Source organism: Pholcus phalangioides, unplaced genomic scaffold (assembly GCF_987345545.1).
Source record: "Pholcus phalangioides strain wild (caught in Gottingen) unplaced genomic scaffold, Ppha-v1.0 ptg000015l_1, whole genome shotgun sequence".
Lineage (NCBI taxonomy): Eukaryota > Metazoa > Arthropoda > Arachnida > Araneae > Pholcidae > Pholcus > Pholcus phalangioides.
The window spans coordinates 81,214,971-81,238,211 of record NW_028301608.1 but is presented as its reverse complement, the minus strand read 5'-3'; the positions used below and the strand labels follow the sequence as shown (position 1 = coordinate 81,238,211).

Below are 23,241 nucleotides of genomic sequence, written 5' to 3'. Positions count from 1 at the left end.
AAAATGTGTTCAAAAATCACCCTGTGCCAGTTTTGAGAGTGAACACACAGACATGTCACAAAATAAAAAATTAGAAAGTTGTTACCCTGTCTCTATTGAGTCCAAAAAAAAAAATATTGTGTTTCTAAGTGTAATATTCGCTGAGACAATTGAATTGAAAAATTAGATAAAAGTGGAAAAAGAACAGTACAGTTGAGAGAAAGGAGCATTGTCTGTCGGTTTATGCTGTTCTTTCCCAACTTTTCTCAGATTTTTTAATTCAAATATATCACTTAGAAACGGGAAATTTCCTCCCTCAGATGAGACAAAGCAATAACTTTATGATTGGGTTTTTGAGGGCAGTGTGTCCATATAAAAATTAAAATTTTTTTTACTTTATTGTACATTGTATTTCCAGTTTCAAAACTAGTACAGGGTGATTTTTTAACACATTTTTAGCATTTTCTAAATTGGAACCATTTCTCTACAACCAATGCTTGATGAGATAAAGGCAGAATTAGAACTTGCAGGATTTTCCTGTATATTGTTGTTGTACCAGCTGGAATGAATAAATGACGGAAAAAAAACAACTTTTCACCCACCTCGTGGGGTAATTTGTCTGTTGTGGCCTTTGTGTTTGCATTTAATTCATTTTTTCCCAAATTTTTAAAATGTTCAAACTAATTTTTTTTAGTATAGTTTTCAAATTTATTATAAAAAATAAAGCAGAAATTGAATATTTATTTATACAATATTGTTGACCCTAGGCCTATACAAGAGAATGCGGTTGAATGGGACATGGATATTGTTTGATATTGTGCAAAAAACTAGTGACAGTGTGGGAGTTGACAATAAAACTGAGAAGTTTGTTCCCTTCACCAATGGTACGAGGAAAGAAGCTGTATTTGAAACAGTCAGTGTGGAAGCAAAAATTGGTTTTATTTTAAGGGAATGGTCGAGTCTTCTGGAGATGTAGGATAGTTTGGCTAGAATATTGGAAATATCAAAGTTAAAATGATCATGATAGATCTTATAAAACGGTTAATGGAAAAGTAGCAAGGGGGAGAAGATTAAGAAGTTCTTTTCTAAGTAGTTTTTAAGTTTTGGCACATAGACAGTAGCTGGAATTAAAGATTTAAAAAATGAGTAAAATAGTTGATAAAAATTTATTTATATAGATTCTTAATGCAATTGATTAAAGAAAAAAAAAACCGAATAGGAACTGATTATCCGGAGTATGGGAAGGCGAGTTGCATTGCACTCGGGGGGGGGGATGGAAAAAAGATTAAGAACCACTGGTATAGAAAGATGCAATTTTCTCAGCCCATTTTACATTGGTAAAAAAACTCATTCCCAATGTCACCAAGTCCCGGAGAAATTTTAAACATCTTTCAGCAGTGATCAAAAGCGAATTAGACTGAGTGTATTGAACTGCCAGAGAGCAATGGGGTGCTCTGCCTTTCTGTCATACAATCCTTGATCAATCAAATTTTCTGATTGCACCTTTTTCGATATGATTTTATGCAACTTTCTATGATTATTTATTATCCATGCCTGTTGCACTTTGACTTGAACTTGATTAATTTGATTCTTTGATTTACATAATTTCTGATTTTCTTGCACTATATGTACTCATTGATGTATCAATAAATTTTGGTTTTGCCGGAGATGCCCTTCCCCCCCCCCCCTTCCCTTGAGGGCCAAAAGTTCTTACGTTGCTTCTTGTGACAGAACCTGGGTGTCTCGCTGTTTCTCCACTCATTTGATCACTCACCCTCTCACTTGGCCCTGTCTAGGGGCAAAATGTACCAGTTACGAAATGTGCTAGGGGTAAAATGTGGGGGGGGGGGGCAAGTTTCTGTAAAATTGTTTGAAGTGGGTCTAGTCCACATCAGCTCAGGTATTCAAGTTTCTACTTTATTTTCATTGTAAAAGATATCAAAATATAGAAAAAAATCCAGACAAGAGCAAATTGATTAGTTACCAATATCAGTGCCCAAGTGGTGCAGTGGTAAGATGCTCGTCTTCCACTATGAAGGTTACCGTCTAGGTCCGCGGGTTCGAATCTGCGAAAGAACACCAGAATAGAGTTCTTTACCTACTGGTCTCAGGGCAACCACTGATAGATGGAGCCTTCATTTCCCACTCAACTCTATTGGTTGTAAATTTCTGTAGGGCAATATATGACCGGAGTTGGTGTACAGTAAAGTAGTTACCAATGTCTACAGTCGATAGATTTCCAAAGTTAGCCTTCATTCAATACAGGAGTTAAGGGAGGGCATTAGGAAAATTTTCAATTTTTTAAATAACCAATTTAGTTTTGAAAGAAATAAAATCAATTGCCTATATATGTTTTATTTATGTCACAAAATATTTTAGAAGACTGACTCATGCATTTCATACTGTAAAAATAATTTTCTGTTTTGATTTTTAAATTGTTTTTTACTAGGTATCTTTGATTGAAAAAATCCAAGATGGACATCAAGAAAATGTTCTTCATGCACACACTTATGGCTGTGGTATTTGTAATAAGTGGGTTAATCATTAACGTGTTTCAAGGGATTTTGTACCTTTCACTTTACAATACGAACAGAAGACTTTATAGACGATTGAATTATTACCTGATATATACTTCATGGTCACGTAAGTTAACTTTCAACCATAAAAGGATTTTCTATATCGCTTATTCCAGAGTTTGGTTATAACATAAGTGTCAAGAACGGGGTACTGGTCATTTATTGGGATAACCATTGTGTGTGATTTTGTAAAGAATTCCCATGATTTAGAGTGCTGACTGGCACTTTTAATCATGCTTGTGATTTAAGCAGCAACCTTTTAACAGTCAAAACAAAAAAAGCTGATCAATTTTTACTTCAATTTTAGAAATTGTGGCTATGGCGGAATGGTGGTCGGGATCAAGATGTTACCTCTACGGTAAAGATGAAGATCTTAAAAGATTTGGAAAAGAACACAGTATTGTTGTGATGAATCACAAATATGAGGTGGATTGGTTGATGTGTTGGCTCATGTGTGACAAGTTGCGAATGTTAGGGGTAAGCCAATGTAGATACTGATTCATATTATTTGAATTTATTACATTATTCAAGGTGTCTTGTGTTTTAGGTAGTCAATAATTACAATTTCGTACTACACTAATTGAAAATTTGATGTTAAAAAAAGCGTGCATTTAAGCCAGTGTTATTTTAATTAAGTTGCTAAACTGTGTGATCAAATCAAAAATTTTTGAGTTTGACAATTATTTGAAATCTCCTATGTTGTGTTTCTAGAAGTCACAAACTCATTGCTAAAAATAACACGTCTACAAGATTTTTCTAACATGGAATAATAATTTAGCTGTTTTTAATTTTTGGTGCTGATTCTAGATCTGACCTAAAAAATTGCCATCACTTCTAGTTTTTTTTTTTGTTGTATGGCATTTAATTTTTAAGTCCTAGGTCATATACGGGTGATTTAGTGCCCGCATGTCACATCTCGTAGGTTCCGCATTCGGGATGCGGTTAAAATTTGCATGGTTTAGGGTGTATGAAATGATACTTGAAATCACGTCAATCAATGATACTTTACGTCAGGTTGCACCACCCGCATGTACCGATTCGTTGGGGGCTCCGCGCGGGGTGGGGGGTGTGCATGTGTGGTGTAGTAGTAGGTAGGGCCTCCAAAAAATGGCTCGGGGATCCATGATGTCCTTAAGTCAGCCACCTCGTTGGGCAATTTGCCTGTTGTGGCGTTGTATTTGTATATTTATATTTTTAGTCATCTATAACTTGGGGAATGGAAACACTGATGTTATCTCTAACTTTAACCGGTTTCTCTGTTTTTTTGTTTTGTTTTTTTTTGTAATTGAAAGAGAAACACAGGCTTTGTATGTTTATGTACACCCCTTTAGTCAAAGATGAGGCTAAGTCAATGTTGCAGATGCTTTAATGTTCCAAATGAGTTTTGCTGCCACCACTTAACATTAAATTGGGGCTGATCAGAGGCATATGCGGGCGGGTTAAATTTTTAATATTTAAAAAAATGAAGCATTGAAAGACTAAATATGAAATACCAATAAAATACCTTTATCAGCTATTTCAATCAATTTGTTGACTTAAATATTTTTTTGAAGCTTATTACCTAAAAATTTATCTGGAAGAACATCCTTGTGAATTCCCCCCCCCCCTTTCCTAAACCTTTTGTTACTCCTACTAAGTTGACCCTGCGTATGTCCCTGGGGCTGATGGAAAAACATGGATAAATCTCGTCCAAGTTTCTTGCACTTAAACGAAAATTTTTCTGAAATTAAATGGGACGAAATATTAAAAGAACAAGTACTTGTAAGTCCTCAAATAAGGAAACTAGAGTAATTTTGCAGTGAGTTCACATTGAACTCTCTGCATAGAAATCATTCACAACTACAATGAAGAGGTTTTTAGGTATGTATTGCTGTGGCTTATCCAGCTTTAACAGCTTATTCTTTGTTCTTGTGGCTAATTCAAAGAAATGATCAATTACACAATTATATGAGTACTCATATAATTGCATTTGAACTTCTGTTGCAAGTAATTCATTTAATTTCCTTTGAAAACATTCATGACATGCAGTGTTGACTGAAAATATAATTTTGAAGAGTAATTTCATTTCTCCCCAAAATGTTAAGGGGTATTTTTTATTAAAAAGGGGTTTTTTTCATCAGTGAGAAATAACGCTATTAAAAAAAACTACCTAAAATTTGAAATTTTTTCACTCAATGAAATTTAGTGGAACACTGGTGACACACCCCAGTTGGAAAATTTTAAAATGAAGCTTTACAAAAAAAATAAATTCTTATTACTGTATTCCTCCGTATTAGCCAGTATGCTGGGAAGGGGACTAGGGAGGGAGACCAGCATGTCTGGAATTTCCATATGTTCCAGCATATTGGGAAATTTGAGTTAGATTCTGAAAAATTCTTAAATATCTGTACTCTAAAAATCCATATAATTGGCTGAATACTGTGGTAACATATTGTGATCCTTATTAAACCTTGCATTTCCCAGCATGCCCGAAACAGACCAGACCCCAACATTAAAAAAGCTAAAAGCTGGTGTTACTCAAGTTTTACAGTTTACCATCTAATGCAGGAGAGTACGGTGTGAAATTATTTGATCCTAGTAATCTCTAAAGCAGAATATGCCGAAATCTGTGATGTACGTCGCAGAACAATCAGTGCTACTTCAGAACAATCCAGAAGAATTTTAAGAAAGGTTTTGTTTACCACTATTATGGGAATTTTTAACCGCAGAACATTTCCAGTCAGCCAAGGGCTCGTCCTAAAACAATGAAAAACATTCTGCTTTAAGGCTAGTAATATATGTAAGCATATTATATTGGTTTCCTTTAATCTTACTTTCAATCTTTAAGTCTTTATTGTGAATATATTTAAATGTATCCTTTTTGTCAAATTTCAGAGTGCTAAAACATGTGCTAAAACATCGTTGCGATACATGCCTGTCGTTGGATGGGGTTGGGTATTTGGTGAGATGATATTCTTGGAACGAGATTGGGATAAGGATAGATTGACATTAGGACCAAACTTAGATAGATTGGTGGCTTATGATGATTCTGTTATGGTATGTATAATCACTTAAGTGACAAATAATCTAAATCCATTTAGAGATACATTTGAGCTAAAATATAATCACATGAAAAATATTTGCTATATTCAGTATTCATGATAATTATTACAGGGTCAAAATACCATGATAAAACAATTTGGTAAACAACAAAACCAAGCAAATTATTCATTTGTTTTAGAGCAATTTTTTATTTCATAAAGACTAAAATCTTTTGTTATGGTGGCCCTTATTATAATGGTGAAAATTTTTTAAAAAATTTTTCAAGCGACACACCCCTTAATTTTTTTTCTTTTACCATAATGTGGAAGTATACTGAATATTTCTCCAATATATAAAGGTTAACCTGTGCCTCATCGAGCTTGATTGAATAAAGATGTAGGAGGAAAAAATTTGCTAAAAATTAAGCATTTGAGAAAATGTATATTTATTACTCAGATTAAGAAATAGTGATTTTGCTATAAAATTGTCAAAGGACATCTTTAAAAGGGCATGTAAAACAGCACAATTCACTTTTTAATAATATATTTTAATAAATTTTCATTTAAGAGTAGCCTTCTTGCAGTCCAAGTAGTGCTTTCTGTGGTTTTCGACACATTGGAAAAGAAATTGCTTCAACTCTTCATTCGCAGTTAAGAGCACATTAAAATCTTGCATCAATTTCACCCCCCCCCTTTCAGCTGTGTCATTAACAACACAGATTCTGGAATGTTTCTTGTGACTTTAAATAAGAATCGTCCCTACCCCAAAGATCTGGACTGAGATTCATAAAGCTAATGTCAACATCCAATTTATTTAATAAATTTAAACTTTTCTGAGAAAAAAAACATTGAACTAATTATTAGACATCATATCTAAATTCCGAATGACTTAAACTTGTAAATATTCATTAGAAAACCTTGTTAAAAATTTGATAAATGATAAAAATTGATTGTCATTATAAAATCAAAGATGAATTTCTAATAAAAGTATTCTTAATAAATAAAATATATAGTATTAAAATCTTATCTAAGAGAAGGGGAGTGTGAATTAGGATGAATAATACATTTTCTTTCAGTATTAAGAGATTTTCCATTTCAAATTCTCTATGATGCGCTTTTTAGATGTAACAGTAACATTTTTATCAAAAATTGCTAGAATGCTTAACTCTTCATTTAAATACCCCAGGTGATTGCAAAATATCTTCAAAGCAACTGACAAAATGCCCTTATTTATGTTTTTGTGTGTGTATTTCTTTATAAATCTTTTAAAAACATAAAATTATTAAACGGAGCACCAATTGCCGATGAACTCTCCAACCATGTTTTAACATATACTGTCACAAGAAACAAACAAATGTTCTTCAGACTGCTCACTTCAGACACTTTTAAAGCCAATTGCTGCTTAAATAAAAGCATTTTAAAGGAGTAAATTGCCTTTGCCATCCATCGAGCAGGATGTAAAGCCCCTGGTAGCCTGATTTTGATAGTCGAGTCCTTCCAATAAAAACTAACATAATTCAACGAGCTTGTGATAATAGTGTTTAAATTTTTAATTTTCAGTGCATTTAAAAGATATTCACATTACTCAGTATTTTGCTCTCACTTCATATTTCGTTCAAGTATGTATGCCCACATCCATATAATTTTCTTTTTCCAAATTCCATTTTTCTCTCAGGTTTTTTAAAGAAAACATCTAGATTACTGGTAACTCGTGTTCAAAAACACTTTGTACCACTAATTCGTACATGTGGTGCCGACATGGAAAATATGTCATCTCTTGATCTGTATACTGCTCTAGAAATATAATTGCACCATTGATACTACCAGCATTGGAACTGGTTGTGCCAGAACAGAGAATTTGAGCCGTATATTTTTGAATCTCTAATTTTTTAGAACATTCCATACAGCCATAGCTTGCTCCATCCCTGAAGAATTTCCTAATTTTGGCTCCCCAAGTAATTTTTCTTGATTTTTATATGTAACAATAATAGGTAGCCTCTCTTTCACTTTGTAAATCTCACATCTAAAGCTGGTAGTAATTTACCATCCTAATGAACAGATACAAAACTAGGTTAATTTTCTTTAAATAATTCTTTAATCTTAGTAGCCTTACGAAAGTCTTCCCAATATCTTTAGATTGTATTTCGATCTGCGCATCTATGTTTTCCTCAAAAGACGTCTCGGTAATGTTTGATGAAGGCTCAGGTTGATCAGAAATATTCTCAATACCCGACAATTCTTCTGATGAAATCCATGCTATTGCCAGCGATTTCCCAACTACAATGAGTTTTAGCCTGTCTGTTTTCATGTTCCCTGACTCAATAATGCCCTTTCTTCACACTTTGCTAGCTTCATGTCAACTTCCCAAAGACATCTATTTCTCCCCAACTCTTTGACTCAATAAACATTTTCTGCCTTCAATTTTTATAATTTCAAAAGCATGTTATTTCATGAGCATTGTCAAATAAATTATTCAAATTTGATATAAAGTTATTGTTTTTTCTCTTCATGTTCTTTACGGCAAGCATTTTTTTTGAAGATTGCACCAAAACAAGTACATCTTCATAATTTTCTCTACACAATGAGGTTTCACTCTTGTAGGAATCCTTCCCTTCCTCCCAAAAAAATCAGGCATTCACTCACTACTAAGTTGACACTTTCACTTAATGACAGTTTAACCTCCCATAAATCATAAAATAGCACCGATGGTACTTGCCGGTTAGATGGAAGTTTGCTTCCAGTAATTTGGTGACACTCACTGCCAACTAAATAAATATCTCGATCACCACTTCTCAAATTAGAAACCATAACTGCACTCGTAGTTGACTCAGACAGTAACTAGAGCAAACAGGGCAAGAGGTTGGCAAAGGGTGGAGCGCGACATGAACGAAAAAGTCACTGCCTGCACCCACCAAAGTGCTTGAAGAATAAGTGGTCTAAATCAGGACCATCTTAAGAACATCACGGGCCCTGAGCCTGGGGGGGTTTTGTGAGGCTCTACCTGGTAAATTATAGAAATTCAACCGGATCTCATTTTTGTGAGGCCTCTTTTCCCTCGAGGCCCCTGGGCTATGCCCAACACTGGTCTCAATATGCATTGGAATCCAGGTGAAATGAAGGGGAAAGAATAAGCATAAACTCCAAAAAATGTCATAAGTAAAAAATAGTAATTTAGCTTTGAGAAGGGCCTTTTGATAAATTAATTTTAAAAACAGTAAAATTTAAGATGAAATGAGACGAGCAACCCCAAGGGTAAGATAATAGTAGTTTTCACCTTTGGCAGCACTACACACAACTAGCATTACACAGAAGCAAACTTCACGTTGGGTTCACAGCATATACACTCCAACATGTACCATTTCTTTAGACGTTCCGCAGAGGAATATAGACGAAGTGCATGTGTGGTTTAGTAGTAGTTTTCACCCCTCCCATTTTGGCGCAAGCTTATGATCGGCTTCAGCATTTAAGTAACAACACTTTACTTTCAAGCATTTTGGCACCCACTGGCTTCCCACTTCTACCTCAATGAGGCACGGGATCCCAACCTCTGATTTGAATAAATGAGGTCTCTAGTTGTTCCTTGGAAAAAAGTAAAAAATGAGGGGGTGAACTGAAATTAAAAGATAAGGGCCACCCTAATGTACATATAGTAAATGCTGCTTACTGGAACCACAAATGTTATCATTTGGATATTGCTATCACTTCTGCAAAGTATAGACTGGTGAATATCATAATATGGAAAAACTTTATTTATAGTTATCAGGCTTTCAGTTTACATATTATTGATTGTTTTTTTTTTTAAATTCAGTTTCCTTCTTTTGTGCATTTTGAAGCTGAAGTTGCACCAGACTTTTTCTTTCCTGCAAGTTATCGTTATCAGCCTTAAGGCTGTTTAGGAGGTCAAAAGATGTATTTCCCCCACCCCTAACAAGCCTTTCTGTATGTTAATGCTTTTCTCATTGAGCCATAGTAGTGGCTATGATTTGTGTATATCATGATCTATTGGATTGAAATATTCACAATTTTGTTTAATTAATATACATAATACGTTTAAAGTTTCAAGTCTAGGTTCTAGTATGTATGGTATAGCATGCAATACAATAAAGTAGGAAAGACTTATTAAACAGTATTTTTTCCCCTATTTCATTATGATGATGGCGATAATAAACATCGTATTCATATGTATCCATATGATCGTTATTTAATTTTTTTCCAGATCCTGTTTTTCTGTGAAGGTACAAGGTTCACACCAGAGAAACACCAAGCTAGCATGAAATTTGCAGAAGAGCATGATTTGCCCAAGCTTAAACATCATTTGTTGCCGAGAACAAAAGGGTTCAACTATTCTGTGTCATATTTGAAGAACAAAAGTTAGTTTCTGTTGAGTTCAAAATTTTATAATTTTAATGTCTAAAATGGTTGTTCTTGACCTTTTTTTCATCCCACACCTCCAATGCAAACGCCCTTGGATAATGAATTTCCTATTTGTTAAAAAATTTATTTTTTTATAATTACATTAATTATCCATTAATTTTTATAAAATTTTTTTACATATTATCAAATTCCCTTTATGGCTATTGTTGATAGGTAGTTTCAGCATTTTTGTTTTTTTAAATTCAGAAAGTAAACTTAAAAAAATTATTTTTAAAGATTTTTTAAAATTTGAGAGAAAAAGATTCAATGATTGCTCTTTACTTGTTAATTCCAGTCGAATAACACTATACGTATGTTGTTTGACCCTTGATTAAATTTTTTGACGTTTTTCCTGAGGCATGCTCATAACACAATCAAATCCAAGCACAGCATGTTAATAACAAGAAATACGAATGTTAACAAACTGCAAAATATTTATGGTATTAATGATATTTTTCCTCAATTGAAATGAAAATCAAGTACAATCACTAACCGAAAAAAAACTTGATTTCTGTTTTTTTTAAAGAATTGAAAAATTCAATTTTTTTCATTTCAGTTTTTCTAAATCTGTTAACGTGCTATAACTCTCCCTGTCCCCCCCCCCCCCATTTCTCACCGTCAAAAATGCTTTGTCGCACCCCCAATTAAGAACCACTTATATAAAATCTATTTTTCTTTCAATAATGAATATAATTCATTTAAAGTTTGAAAAATCACCTACAAGAAACAGCTTTATACAGTGCATAAACAGAATTCTAGTGAATTACACGTATAAATTGTAGACTTTATTTTGCAAGCTTATTCTTTTAATTTAGAGTCTGTTCTAGGATTAGCTAGTTATGCCAGGGTCTCAGTATGTGCACATTTTTTTTTTTACGAAGGAAAGTGACTACTTTTATTCTTGCAAACTCTCATTGTCTGCAACTGCTGGTTTTTGTGGATCTTTATTGATGATATCTAAGAGGAATTAAAAATGTCAAAAGCTCTCTTGGAGTATGACTCAGAATTCAGATATCAAGATGTATTGTTTATATTGTTTGCAATGTATGTATCTGTGATATCAGCAATTTGGTGTGTATATATTTAATGAGATGTGACAGCGTTATCTGATAATACACTGCCCATAAAAGGAATTATGGTTGTCTTGTTAAAGTATGGATAGCTTCTCGATTTCTCCCATCATGAGCATCATATTTCTTTTTAAGCATGTCAATTGTCTTAAAATTCACAAACCCCAGAGGTAAACTATTCCATTTATTAACAACCCTGTTAGAGGAAAATTCCCAGTGACACCAAAATCTGGAATTGTCCTTTATTAAACGATACTGGTGTCCCCCTTGTCAAAGCAGTTGATTAAGGATGTATTGACGCGTGATCAATTTTATCTATTCCATTGACAATTTTAAACACTTCGATCATATCCCGACACCAGTATTTCTCCAGTGTAAACATATTCAAGAAATCAAGTCTTTTTTCATAGCTCAAGCTTTGTGTGCCAACAAGAGCATATAGCTCTTCTCTGCACCCCTTCAACCAAGTCTGTCTTTCTTTGGCAGGGGTGTCAAACTCAAACCCACCGAAGGAACTATTCGTAGCCCATAATGTCCCAACAAGATCCAAAAAAATATATATATTTAATATTTTTTTAAATAAAAAGTTTTAAGCATTTACATAAAAAAATGATAAATCTGAATGAATCAGCAATGAGAGCTGCTGAAATCTAATGCTAGGTGGTGACGGTAGTGCAATTGCATCTGACTCCATATGAATGAGACGTAGTTGTAGATACATTATCTTTAATTATGATGCTATATAGAAGATATTATTTACATGGTACATATATTAAGAGAGAGAAAGACGACGTTGGTGCATCTCGTGTGAGAGCTGGAGCTGAACTGATGTTCTCACACACATGGCCCTTCGGACCCTCCGAAGAGGCATCCGGTCACGTGATCATCTCGTGTTTCAGTACAGAATGTACTGAGATTCTTTCACGTGACCAGAGCGTGCTTGTTAAGAGAGAGCCAATGTACAAAGTAAAGTAATAATAATAATAATACATATAAGAATATATATTGAGGCTCTACAGTACCCCCTCCCCAGTGTCAATGTTGGACACGATAAAAATCCGTGAACCGGACTCGACGTCCAGATCGTGTGGTCACTGGTGGTTTCGATTTCGTGGTCGAGTTCTCTGACGTAGAGTCGTTAGTTTGCGTTTTCGCCACCAGCGGCGTTGTATCTTCCGAGAGGGAGAATGCTGGTTTTAAGCGGTCGATGGAAACCGAAACTGTTTTGCCATTGATGTCAAGTTTGAACACTTTTTCATTTTTGTTAATGACAAGAAAGGGACCATCATACGGTCTCTGGAGGGGTCGATGGACACCATCACGACGTAGTAATACGCGAGTAGCATTCATCAGTTCTGGATACACAAATGTAGCACGTTTTCCATGATGTTTTGTTGGCGTTGGACGGAGCTGCTGCATGTGGCCCCGTAACTTATTTACGTAGTCACAAGGGTCAATGTTGACATTCGTTGAGTCGAAAAATTGGCCGGGAAGACGCAAGGGTGCACCAAACACGAGTTCGGCTGGCGTACACTGCAGGTCGGCTTTTAGAGCGGCTCGGTAGCCCAGAAGTATAGTTGGTAATACTTCGGTCCAACGTTCGGTGTTATGGCATTTAATGGCCGTTTTTAGTGGTCGATGAAATTCCTCAATCAAACCATTCGCTTGAGGATGGAAAGCGGTAGTTCTAGCTCGTTCGGTGCCTAGAAGTTGTAGGAGAGAGCGGAAAAGGTGGGACTCAAATTGTCGACCTTGATCAGTTGTTACAACTGATGGAGCACCATAACGGGATACCCAACAGTTATAAAAGGCTTCCGCTACAGTTGGAGCTGTGATGTCTTTTATCGGTTGTGCTTCTGGCCAGCGGGAAAAACGATCGATCATGGTCAAACAGTAAGAATAACCATTTGATGGAGTTAATGGACCCACTATGTCCAGATGAATATGGTCAAATCTTGCAGATGGCATAGGAAATTCTTTCAAAGGAGATTTGACATGTCTGTGAATTTTACTTTTTTGACAAGCCATGCAAGTTTTTGCCCATTTTGTTATTTCCTTATTGATACCAGGCCAAACAAAGCGAGAACGGATTTGGTGGATCGTTCTTCTGATGCCTGGGTGCGCTAAGTTATGAACGTGATCAAACACCGTTTTCCTATACTGCACAGGAATGTAAGGACGCGCACTTCCAGTGGAGATATCACAAATTAAATCTATGTCAGATTCGGGAAGTTTAATTTTTTTCAATTGTAAGCCACAATTTGAATCACCCATCAATTTTGATAATTCATCATCTGTTGCTTGAGCTTCAGCGATTTCATTGTAATTAATTGGGCTTGGCATTGAAATAGCACATATGCGGGACATTATATCGGCTGCTATGTTTTCTGAGCCAGGAATATGACAAATATCACTCGTGAATTGGGAAATGAAATCCAAATGTCTGGTTTGGCGAGGCGAGCATTTGTCATGCTTCTGCCGAAAAGCATAGACCAAAGGTTTTTGATCTGTAAATAGAGTGAACTGACGTGCTTCGAGCATGTGTCGAAAATATTTGATAGAAGAATATGCAGCCAATAGTTCTCTGTCATATGCGCTATAGCGTGTTTCCGCAGGAGTGAGTCTGCGAGAGAAAAATCCTAGCGGTTGCAAAGAATTGTCCACTACCTGGTGTAATGCACTACCAATTGAAAAATCAGATGCATCAATATGAAGTGCAAGCTTTGCAGATGTGGAAGGATGAGCTAATAGAGTGACACTAGCTAGTTGCTCTTTGCATTGATTGAATGCTGCGAGTGCAGAATCGGTCCATTCAATTTTACGATTATCTTTTTTACGGCGGGAGCCCTTTAGAAAATCGTGTAAGAGTATTTGTGACTCAGCAGCATGTTTTATGAACCTTCTATAGAAATTTATGAGACCAAGAAATTTTCTCAACTCAGAAATTGTGTCAGGTCTCTTGAAATCTAATATTACTTGCACTTTGCTAGGTAATGGTTTAATGCCAAGAGGAGTGATTAAATGACCTAAAAATTCCAAATTATCTACACCTAATACACATTTAGAAATATTAAGTTTCAAGCCATACTTGTGTAAACGCTCAAATATTTGCCTCAGGTGATTTTCGTGCTCATCAACAGATGATGAATATACGAGGATATCATCTAAATATGCATAACAGAAAGATAAACCTCTTAACACCTCGTGCATGAAACGCATAAATGTTTGAGGTGCATTTACTAAACCAAAACAAAGCCTAGTATATTCGAACAGACCCCATGGTGTTGTCACCGCTGTTTTAGGAATATCAGGTTCAAAAATAGGGATCTGATGGTACGCTTTGAAAATATCTAATTTTGAAAAAATTGACTTACCATGAAGTGCATTGCTGAAATCACTTAGGTATGGGATGGGATAGGAATCGAATTCTGTGACAGAATTTAATTTTCGATAATCTCCCACTGGTCGTATAGATGTTTCCGACTTCGGAACAATATGCAATGGTGAAGACCATGAACTTTTTGAAGGACGAATTATTCCTTGTTGTAACAAAAAATCGAATTCAGTCTTCACCTTCTCAAAGTGTTGAGGGTGAAGCCGTCTCGGTCGAGAACATATTGGAGGACCTTTAGTCACTATGTGGTGAACTGTGTCGTGCGATGCAGGTTCGCCTATTAAGCACGGATTTGTGATGTCTGGGAATTCAGAAAGAATTTTCTCGTACTGAGATGGGCCCACTGTGGAAATTGAGACATGAGCCGTTTGATGCACTGATCCCAGGGAATGAAGTGATGTGCTAGAGCTAATGAGACGACGCTTTTTCAAATCTACCATGAGATTGAAATTGCGCAGAAAATCTGCTCCGATGATAGGGCACGAAACCTTGGCGACGACGAATGTCCATGGAAAATTTTGTCGCAAACCCAGATCGAGAACAATATTTTTGGTACCGTAGGCCGGTATTGACGTCTGGTTTGCTGCGTAGAGACGAAATGTAGAGCAGGGAGTTGTGGAAGCAATCGCTGACAGCGGAACGACACTAATTTCACTGCCCGTGTCAACGAGATATTTTATTCCCGTTTTACGATCATGGATGAACAACCTGCTGGTCTCTGAGCTCATGTTCGCCATGCCAGCTATGACGGAGCTCCTTCGTTTTTTGGTGCGCTGAAGTTGCACGGTGTAGTACAGCGCCGAGCATTTTTACCGAAGCGATGATGGTAGTAGCACATTCCGGAGGAATTTTTCCTGTTTCTGGAACTGGAACGCCTGTTGAAGAAGTTGTTTCGTCCGCGATGTGGTGAACGTCCACGTTGTTGAGAGGAAAGTTCATTCAATTTTTTGGTGAGCATTGCGATTTGTGCACGCAAGTCATCTTGATCCGGCGGTGGAGAAACAGCACAAACGGATGCATTTTGGCTTATTTCCGCGATTTTGTCAGCCAGTTCCGCGAGTTTATCCAGTCCATCACTCGATATTGAGAGGACAGTTTGGATTTGAGTGGGAAGGCGTTGCAGCCACAATGTCTTTAAGAAATCATCGGTTAGTCGAGATCCGGAGAGTTGGCGCATTTTTCGTAGCAGCTGTGATGGTTTATCATCTCCGAGTTGAATTTCTGTGAGCAACTTCTTGATTTTAGCAGATTCAGTTTCGGCAAACTCCTGTATCAGCCGGTCCGAAAGAGCCTGGAATTTCCCGGTCTCAGGGGGATTGACAACAATATCGGCAACCGCATGTAGTGTTTCTGAGTCGATATTAGCGACGAGAGCGGCGAATTTGGTATCATCACTTGTAATGCGGCTGAGGAGGAAAGCTTGCTCGCATTGCTTCACCCAGAGAGAAACGTTTGTCTTCCAAAATGGGGGAAGGCGGAGAGCGACACTGGAAACTTGGGGAACGGTATTGTCCCCTTCTGCTGCGATCATCCTGTTGCTTGAGAGAGAAGAGAGCCAAGAGGTCAAGCGGAAGTGACCTTACGAGGGAGGATGTTCCGTGGTCCACTGTTGCTGGGAGAAAAATCCTCTGCTGCTGCTCTCACCGTAATGGCGTCTTTTGAAGAATATTCAGAAGGCATCATTATTTGCGTTTAAACGTCTGCGGTCACCAATGCTGAAATCTAATGCTAGGTGGTGACGGTAGTGCAATTGCATCTGACTCCATATGAATGAGACGTAGTTGTAGATACATTATCTTTAATTATGATGCTATATAGAAGATATTATTTACATGGTACATATATTAAGAGAGAGAAAGACGACGTTGGTGCATCTCGTGTGAGAGCTGGAGCTGAACTGATGTTCTCACACACATGGCCCTTCGGACCCTCCGAAGAGGCATCCGGTCACGTGATCATCTCGTGTTTCAGTACAGAATGTACTGAGATTCTTTCACGTGACCAGAGCGTGCTTGTTAAGAGAGAGCCAATGTACAAAGTAAAGTAATAATAATAATAATACATATAAGAATATATATTGAGGCTCTACAGAGCCATTACATGTATGAAATTAGCTGCATATTCACAAAAAATTCATCTAAGACAGGGTGTACAACCTCCAGCCCATGGGGCAAATGTGGTATGCCAAGGGGTTTCATCTAGCTAACAAAAGGCTTTCCTATAAAAAGTATCAATCCACACAATGTAAGTACATCTGTTTGTGACCAGCAAATGATACCCATCTTATTGCTGATCCGCAGACTGAAAAGAGTGCACCCCCGAGAAGAAGAAAGTCTAGGAAAAGTCTTTTTTACAGTCCCTCTTTACAGTACATAAGATAATTAAAAACAGGATTTTTGAGTTTGATTTTCAGCAAAACTAAGTCACACTTTCTGAACAAATCAGTGCATACATTTTATTTGAATTCATAACATATTTCAAAAGATGATGTCAGGAAAATCAAAAATGTCTGCAGAAAGTTTTGCAAATTCAAATTTTTGTAATGACATTATGCAAATTCATTAATGTGAACCTGTAACTATAACTATATATATTTTCACAAACTTTCTCATGTGTATTGGCCATATCTATTAAGCTTGCTTTATGTTTTGGCAGCCGATGCTATTTATGATGTTCAACTTGCATTTCCGAACCAAGCCAAGCCAACTATTATTGATATGTTACGAGGAGAACAATTCACTGGACATATGCATATACGAAGAATACCTATTAATGAAATACCAACAGATTCAGAAGATGCTATGAGTGCATGGTTGTACAAGCTATATCAAGAAAAGGTAATTCTGTTTTCTGTAGTCAAGCGATTTGGGATTAATTTTTAGGATGAATGATCTAATATTTATCTTTGAAGTATCTCCCACATGCAAAACAAATTATGGATTACATTTTCGATAAAAAAATGTTTAATGTAAATCTCTTTGGCCATTTTAACTTCATAACTCTACAAATAAATGCCTTCAATGCTGATGAAAGGCTAAACATAGTATAAATTTCATTGTTGTATTTAAAAAATATGGAAAATTGACTAAAAAAAATTGTTAGTGTTTTTTTAGGTTACTGAACTTGTGCAAACCCTCTCAGTTCATACTTGAAAATGTTGCATGTAAAACAATTATTTTGGTTGCTTTGGATGCGGAGGGTTTCACTGTATTTATAAGTTTATTTTAGTATAGGACGTGTGAATATTTTTGGAATTTGATGGAATTTTTATCAATGTAAAAGGGACTTATGAGTCATTAGAATTTTTCAGCCTGTAATTTTAGAGTTCTTCTCCCCCCCCCCCCCCAAAAAAAAAAAAAATTCAGAACTTACTGAAACTAAAGAAAATATTTGATACTAGCTATAATACCCGGCGCTGCCCGGGTTTTCTTCAATGAGGCTTTTTGGATCACGTGATATCCCCCCTGTTTGAGAGACATACAAACCGTGTCTAAGTTCACCAATATTGCAACTTCCTGCGCAACTCATGAAATAAACAAATCTAGATTTAAAATAATGTATAATTAATAAATATATAAACGTATATATTTATTAATTATACGTAATAAAAAATATACGTATAAAATTCGTATAAAATATAACGTATTCATAAATTTTTTTTTTTCTTTTTTTAAAGGATGCTAGGTATTTCGATTCCCCCTTGAAATTCAAGTTATCTATTTCTGCCTGTTTCTGCTTCAAAAAATGCTTAATTAAAGCTGTGGAATTTTTTCAATGTACTTTTTACGGGCTGATAATTAATTTTAAAACAACCTAAACTATATGAATTTATGCAGTTGAATATTAAAAGACAATACGGAGACATTAGTTTTCAATGAAGATATAAATAAAAAGTTGAAATCAATGTTATTGCATGGATATCCAATTCAAAAGTACGTCCTGCTAATTACTTCATATTTAATTTTCTGGGCTTCGTATAGCCTATCTCTAAGCGAACTCAATATTTCAAATATCAAGAATTCAATATAATTTTTAAAATTATTGATGTGGCAGAAAACCCCACCAAATTTACGCATTTCTACAGTAAAATCGGCAATTTTAACACTGATTTCTATCAGGATCACCCTTTTCCTGACCATCAAAGCGATGCTGATGATGATTAAGACGTCATTCAAAAAACCTCATTACTGGGAGTATTGAAGATGTGGCAAACCATTATAAAGCCATAAATATTATACATATACTGACAGCATTGAAGAAATGGCAAACCATTGTAAAGGCATATACACGTCTCATATACACACACACACACAGAAAATCAATTTTATATATATATATTTTGGTATTATAGATTGGGTATTTGATATTTATAGATTGGGTATAAAATATTTTAATGCATTTTTTTTTTTTCTTATATTTTTTTCTAGGACGAACTGATGAATGATTACATAGAAACAGGATCTTTTCCTGGGAAGTGTGTTAAGCACCAAAGGAGAACGACGCCTCTTATAAATGCATTCTTCTGGTTATTTGCAGCAGGTGTACCTTTCCTTTATCTCATATTTCAAATACTTTTGTGTGGCACGTTTTGGGTGCAGGCTCTCACTGTAACTATTCTTGTATTAGGTAAATTTTCTCTTACTAATTTGTATATTTTTCAATGAAGTTTGTAATGTTTTTAGTTTTTGTGATTTTTATGCTTAGTCACAACTAAAACAAAAGGTTAAAACTCTTACCTGCATCATTATATACAGGATATAAAAAAATACAAATACACATACAAACCTATTTTACTGCTAAGTTTGGGTTTAGCTTCAGCTCATTATTTAAAAGATAGCATTTTCTGTATCATTTGAAAAATCTTGTTTTACATAGCATGTGTTCAGAACAGCAGATACATGGCAGTAAATCTTAAAAAAATTTTCTCCTTTACTTGTCAAAACATTGCTTTATGTAGATATGTTGTCTGTGTGAAACATAACAATGAAATCTGACTTTTTGGAAGTGCTTATTTTTCAGCCCATTTTACGAAAGTCGTTTGGTAAGTTAATAAATTTCTATGGAATAGCAGCATGATCACTTTCAAATTATTACAGCTGTATGTATCATGCTTCAAAACCTATCGCAACATGTTAGAGCACAAAGAGCTTTTAAGTTCATTTTTCTGACGTTGTCCCAAGTTCTGATAGTGAATGAACTTCTGGAAGCAAGTGTGTGCAGTGAAAAAAAAATTACCGTATATATACTTGTATATATAAGCAGACTCCCTGAAACTTGGACCACCGAAACAATAGAAAATTGGAAACCAGTGTATAAGCAGAGACTAAAAAATTGGACACATTGTGGAGTAAAAATTAGGGCTGCGGAATCTATATTAAAATTTTTAACTGATTAATTAAAAAATTTTAATTGACCGATTAATCAAATATTTTTCGTGACCATATAATATTATTAGATGCTATAAAAATATATTTCATTCATTTCACTCACCTATTCGGCAGATGTAAACAAATATAGGAATAGGTTTAGAAATTAACGCTGCCCGCTTCGAGCAATTTAATATGCTGAACATATAATTGCCAAAATCTGAAATTTTTTCATTTGGATATTGTCTTTTTTTTTTTTTTTTTAAAGTTTATCTTCGGTTATTATTCACTGATTTCGAAACTACTTTTGATTATACTATTGCTTGTTTTCTTAGAAACTTCTCTTGAATGGTACTTGTGAGGAGATGAGCCGATGCTTCGAAACATACTGTTTATAGTGGAGACAATAAATTTTGGTCGTCTTCTAAAACTTTCATCAAACTCAATTTGAAACTAAAAATCATCAGTTTTCATTACTCGAATTTGATCTAAATATTTATTCGAATATTTTTAAATATGGTCACTACAAAATGTTCTGTACAGAACATGATTTATAAGACGTCTAATTGGTTTTTTTAAAGAAAAACCCAGTTAATTCACAAACTTTTAATAAAAATTTCAATCAAATTGATCAAGTTGATTAACTCAACTAAAATTTTTAACTGCGATTAACAGTTGATTGATTAATCGGACCAGCCCTAGAAAAAAATGTATATTTCTAAGATAGAAATGATTTTTACAATGAAAAAAGATCAAAACCTTTTAAATGTTTTTGCTCCTCTCATTTACTCTTCACTTGACTTTATGAGATACCACTAAAACGTTTTCCATTGTGTTCATGGCTACTGCATGGGGAAAAAGGCATGCTTGCACAAAATGTTCAGTCGCTGGGTGGATATAAGTGGTGGCTACTGTTCATGGGCCAAAACTTTTGTAATTATTGTGCTGCAGGGATTGATACTTTTGTTTTTGGAAACCCTTTTGATGTCTTAAGACCATGTTAATGTAAGAGTTCACCTGGGCACTACCCGTGGACCTCTTGATGCATTTGGAGCCTTAGATGACCTTGCATACCAGTTACCAGACATGGTGCCCAATATGTAGGGAGATCTCAGTGTATTGCTAGGCCAACGGTATAATTATTCATTCATTACACTTCACTCATTATTAGTTGAGAAAAAACTCATAGTTTAAAAAAATTGATTGCAGATGGCCGCACTACACAGAACAAGCATTACACCGAAACAAACTTCACTGAAGGTTCACCATACGTACATGCACATTCCAACATGTACCAATTCATTAGAAGTTCCGCAGAGGAATATGGACTAGGTGTATGTCTGGTTTAGTAGTAGTGGTTTATTGTTAATCCACAATGGGCCCCTAATGATGCTGGAGCATGGGCCGTTCATGGCAGGGTTGCCAGATTGATGTTCAGGTAGATACCTATTTCTAGTGATGATTACCCCATATAACTTTTGATTCTCCTTACATTATGAATTTTGAAAAAATCCCTTGTTAGTAAGTTTTTACATTACAAAATAAAATTACCAACCAAACTTCATATTTATAGCTTCAGCGATTTTGGCCTCAGCAATGATTGCTCTATACAACGACCACTTTAGAGGCAGAATTTCTAAACTCCTTCTTGGGGAGTCTTTATGTCATGAAATGATGAAACAAAATCTCTAACAAAAATTCACATTTATAGCTCCAGTGGTTTTGACTCGGCATGATTTCTCTATATAACATTCAAACCCCCCGTAGGGGTCGAATTTGGGAAAACTCCTTCTCAGTGAGTCTTTACATCATGAAATAAAACTACTGATCAAATATCGTATTTATAGGTTCAGTTTTTTCAGCTCGGCGATGAATCAATCAGTCAATAAGTCAGGACATGTCATTTTATATACTTAGACTAGCTATAATACCCAGCGCTGCCCGGGTTTTCTTCAGTTACTGGGAGGATTGAAAAAGTGACAAACCATTATAAAGGAATAAACTGTTATACATATACTGGCAGCAATAAAGAAGTGGCAAACCATTGTAAAAGCATATGCATGTTTGAAACACATTTTTAGGGAACCACAGCAATCAGAGTAAAAATTGCAAAAGGAATCGTTGAGGCTCAGGAACCATTATTGCCAGATAGATTTTTTCCCAGCTCTGATGAACTTTTAAAGTAGCCTATCATTCAGTCCAGGTCCTTTTCGTATTTATGCGAAATTTAGCTACGAAATTGTAGATTTGTATAGAGAACATACACGCACAAAGACACAGAAAATTAAATTTGAATGATATGTATAATTTGTGATAAGCATATGCACAGAAATTAATTATGCATAATACTGACAGGAGTAATTTTTTAAACCCTCTTGTGATGAAGCCTCTGTAGTGAAGTAAACCAATTTATATAAAAACTAAATTTTTATTGAAAAATGTTTATATGTTTGCATTATTATTTTGTAAGTTCCATGTAGGTACACTTTCATCAATTCGAAGAGACAAAACAAATAACATTATCTCAATGAAAAGAAAATAACTTTGTGGGAGTCTTGAATTAGACATCAAAACTAACATACATTTCATCATCAAGTGAACCGGAACAAAAAGTACAGTACATGAAAATAAGACTTGACCAAAAAAAAAAAGCCCTCACTTGGTTTTTCAGAATGCTATTAATATAATTCCTACCTCAAAATAAAGCTTTGGTTAAAACTGTCAGCCAGACTAGCACATTCTGTACATCTGTTTGCTATACATGACGGTTTTATTGAATTATTAAGTTTAATTTGTGATAATGTTATTGACATGCATGCATACATGGTTTAATTCAAGTTACTCATTAATTTCAAATTCCTAAAAATGGCCACTTTGGATGAGAGGTAAACTCCAGAGTAATGAATTCGCAGAAATTACTTATCTTCAGACATTTGGTATTGTTGTAAACAAATTATTCTAGAACCAATTCTAGGTGCATGAAAATGAATGATTGCAATGAAAATAAAATATTGGAAATAAGCTTGGAAAATTTATGAAGAATCCGAACCCCTGCCAACTCTCCAGATTTTTTGCTCTTCCTCCAACGTTCCGGATTTGTTAAAAATTTCTCTGGATTGTTGCAGAAGATATTTGGTAGAAAATGTTTTTCGATTTATTTTAGATCAAAATTTATATTTTCACAATGTGACATCAATGACTACGGTCGCCAATGGGAAAACACCTGTAGAGAGCAGCTGTAGTTTTCGGAACCTACCTACTCAGTTGAAGATGTCATCTCTGTCGAGTAGCCTTCAAAAAATTTCTTGGTGATTGCACTTAAGCAAACTGTCAACGACATGACTTTGTTTATTTAGCATTTATTGGCAACCATTTATATCAGGGGATTGGTCTTGGTTGCCGACATTTCTGTATAATTATTAT

The 23,241-nt window shown here is 35.2% G+C and overlaps 1 protein-coding gene across 2 annotated transcripts in view; it reads left to right on the top strand.

The window, feature by feature from the left end:
• The window catches only part of LOC149076792 (1-acyl-sn-glycerol-3-phosphate acyltransferase delta-like), a 31,256-nt gene that overhangs the window by 4,511 nt on the left and 3,504 nt on the right, over positions 1 to 23,241 (top strand). For both annotated transcript variants that reach the window (XM_089244467.1, XM_089244468.1), the window contains exons 2-7: positions 2,429 to 2,622; positions 2,863 to 3,032; positions 5,430 to 5,591; positions 9,792 to 9,945; positions 17,108 to 17,289; positions 18,880 to 19,078. In XM_089244467.1, the coding sequence (XP_089100593.1) occupies positions 2,454 to 2,622; positions 2,863 to 3,032; positions 5,430 to 5,591; positions 9,792 to 9,945; positions 17,108 to 17,289; positions 18,880 to 19,078 (1,036 nt within the window). In that variant the 5' untranslated portion in view covers positions 2,429 to 2,453. The remainder of the gene's footprint in view (positions 1 to 2,428; positions 2,623 to 2,862; positions 3,033 to 5,429; positions 5,592 to 9,791; positions 9,946 to 17,107; positions 17,290 to 18,879; positions 19,079 to 23,241) is intronic.